General features: G+C 32.1%; 1 protein-coding gene across 1 annotated transcript; it reads right to left on the bottom strand.

The window, feature by feature from the left end:
- Positions 1 to 724: 724 nt before the first annotated feature.
- Positions 725 to 2798, bottom strand: LOC107902422 (protein LURP-one-related 14). Its single transcript, XM_016828610.2, has 4 exons — positions 2475 to 2798; positions 1643 to 1976; positions 1320 to 1541; positions 725 to 1150 (listed from the first exon to the last, which is right to left on the bottom strand). The coding sequence occupies exons 2-4, from the start codon at positions 1871 to 1873 to the stop codon at positions 1022 to 1024; spliced, it is 582 nt and encodes a 193-aa protein (XP_016684099.2). The 5' UTR covers positions 1874 to 1976; positions 2475 to 2798; the 3' UTR covers positions 725 to 1021.
- Positions 2799 to 3123: the final 325 nt, after the last annotated feature.

Below are 3123 nucleotides of genomic sequence, written 5' to 3'. Positions count from 1 at the left end.
AAGAAACCAGCAAGCAGGACTTGAATACACAAAAAAAATGTAATTGAACAACCATATTTTCATTCAAAATTCAAAATGTATTTAAGTTACAAATTGATAAAATGACAGTTACCTAATTGTTTAACTGCCCCAACTAATACATATCTAGTTATAACTAAAATGATACACAAAAATAGCTGACCAATTAGCTATTACATCAAAGATCTTTCAAACACTAATCCTACTAACTTTCTTACACAAATTTGTAACTATACAAGATTACATTAAAACAAAATCAATCAAGCAACTGTTGCAGTTGGTCAAGCTTCAATGCTGCACTTCCAGTTGCTTTGCTGCTGCTGAACTCGACAGTAGCTGGCTGCTGGTTCCATGTTGCATTGCAGTCCAGCTTTCAACAAGTATTTTTTGCTATTAGTTGACTGAATGTTGGACTGATTGGTTGAGCTTAAATAATTAATTGTATTGTAAATTAATAATGGGTTCATCTTTTAAGTAAAGTCTTACAGTGAATTATATAATCAACTTATGATAGTATTTTCTATGTCGTTTTTACATTTGTTATCATTGTTTGTTACGATCATGCATATAACAACTAAGCACCACATGCTGTTTGATCTATCATTCAATAGTCTTGAAGCTACAAGCAAGTGCAAAATAATTTGGGATATGATCATGCAATTAGCATTTTATTTTTAGAAGATCAATAATTACATTCATATATAGTTAATAAATCCAAATATATTTGGACAAATCCAAACATGATAAGATTTAAACCAGAAGGTTAAAAGTATTCAGGACCTCATTCTTACCATCAAGCTAATGCCTTAATAGCAATGCAATGCCTTAATAGCAATGCAACTAGTATTAAGGAATATTAATTATACATTTCCATTTACTGTTGGTTTCCCTTTGGGAGGGTAACTGTTTATATGTTCAAAGGAATGCAGTACAAATTTACACTGCAAAAGATAAATATAAAGACTTCGGGAAGCGGAAACAAATAAACTTGAGAGATTGAAGATTATACTTTGTCTGTCTCATGCATAATCACTGTCAAAGCTAGAATGAAGGCATAGTCCACCTCTGGATACACTTTTAACTTGAAACTTTCTTTGCCCATGCAGGTTCCCCATGTGAAATTATGCATAACCTGTGTTTTCATAATACAGCAGTGGGTTAAACAAAAACAATAATTGTCACATATACCATATATTAATTGGTTAAACAAGGGCCTCAATCTAGCTACTGCAGCCAAGGCTTCATTAGGCAAATCAAACACATTTGACAACAATAATTGAAGCTGAAAATGCTTTACATACCTCTGCAATAACTGAATTGCCTTTCCAAACTTTGAAAGACATGGAAGTGAAACTTCCAGTCACATGAAAATCAGGGCCATCTTCCATGTAGCTGCTTGCTAAGTAAACATCAAGATTGTTCTTCATTTGAAGCGCATTGGATCGCTTCACGCTGCACAAAAAGTGGTTTTTCTCTGAGCTTTCACCTTGATAGATTTGCCATTGCTTTTTCCAGGATAGTGCCTGTTCATATCCAAAACACCCACAGTCACGTCCAAGTGTAAAATAAAAATAAAAAGAAATAGGAAAATGTTATACAATTAATGCCTGCATATATTATATACCTTTTTGCGTAGAGTGATGACAGGAAAACCAGCAGGATCTTTGATGACCCTTTTCTTTTTGGAGTTCCAGACACCTCCATCGACTTGAAGGAGAGAATTTCCAGTAGTATCAAACACATCGTAGTGTACATTGGAAAATGACTCTACTTTTCTCTTCACAACCAGCTGCATTGTGTAAGGGACACAAAATTGATCCCCGACAATCTTGATCATCTGCTCATCACTTGCCATTGAGGAACAAAAATCGATGCTCTCAATTGATTTTGATGCTGATGTTCTTTAGTAAACGGACAGAAAACACTTTCGAAATAGGGGCCTTTGGACGTAGAGGCTGCTGGCAATGGGAAACAATTTTGCACATTAACACTTATCCTTTGCGTATGTTATTTAATTAGTTATTTAATTTGGATGAGACGAAGCAAAGCAGATTGATGGAACACAGAATTTCAGGAAAATGTGAAAGAAACATCTGCAGAAAGACTACATTTGATAATTATTACCTCAAAAACTTCAATGTGAATTTCAGCATTGTAGGATTTAACGGAAACAACAAATTTAAAATAAAAATCATTAATTTCAAATTGACCTTTGAAAACTATATATATTTTTATTCTATAAAGTGATAATAACAATAATAATGTTCTATTTCCTCCATTAAATTGTTTTCTTCCATAAACGGAGTCCATTAACGTCGAGAAAAGGGTTCGTGAAATACCATATATATCAAAACTTGACCTATCATGCATAATCTCAGATTGACAAAGTTGAACAGAGGGATACATATACATATATATTTACATGTACAAACCAAATAAATAACATATACATATACCTTGTAATAGAGAGCCGGACTTGAAAAGAACCAGACCAATAGGAAAAATGATGGGATATCAGATGAGATACAAGAAATTAAATGGGGTGAAGAAGGAAATGAAAATGAAGTCAGTTTAATAGTACAAATAAAAGAAACAAAATTCTGGATTATCTGTTGTGATGATGCAACAGCCTTTGTCTCTTCCTTCTTCATTGGATTTAGAATAAAAATTTCGATTTTCCAGAAACAAAATTCTGGTAGTTTGTTGTTGTGATGTACAATGAACAACAGTTATTCGTAGCCACAGCTAAACATGTCTAATTTTGAGTATCTAAATCTAAATATAAGAACCAAATCAACAGCTTCATCCTCGTAATTATACCGTGTTATCCATTGTTATCTTTCACCAAATTTGTCAAAATATTTAATAATTTTCAGGCACTATATATATGCTCCTAATTCGAAACTCCTACCCTAGCTAATTAGAGTATCTAGAAAAAACCTAATATAGATCCTGATTAATTAATTTCATGAATATCCTTTCTTCCCAATATTCTTTTATTGTTTTAATTTTTTTTGTCTTATTACTTCAATTTTTTTATTTCATGATATTTTACATAATTATTAATTAAAACATTAGAAAATAAACTTAACACTGTGAAAATGA

The sequence above is a fragment of the Gossypium hirsutum genome, chromosome D05 (genome assembly GCF_007990345.1).
Source record: "Gossypium hirsutum isolate 1008001.06 chromosome D05, Gossypium_hirsutum_v2.1, whole genome shotgun sequence".
NCBI lineage: Eukaryota > Viridiplantae > Streptophyta > Magnoliopsida > Malvales > Malvaceae > Gossypium > Gossypium hirsutum.
Note: the sequence above shows the minus strand (reverse complement) of the source record. Positions and strands in the feature narration are given on the sequence as shown.

Bases quoted from the DNA above. Each gene is read 5' to 3' on its own strand.
- LOC107902422 (XM_016828610.2), bottom strand. From the start codon at position 1,873: ATGGCAAGTGATGAGCAGATGATCAAGATTGTCGGGGATCAATTTTGT. The intron at 1,542-1,642 runs GTATATAATATA...GGATATGAACAG, and splicing joins TCATCACTCTACGCAAAAAG to GCACTATCCTGGAAAAAGCA. The intron at 1,151-1,319 runs GTATGTAAAGCA...ATGAAAACACAG, and splicing joins GCAATTCAGTTATTGCAGAG to GTTATGCATAATTTCACATG.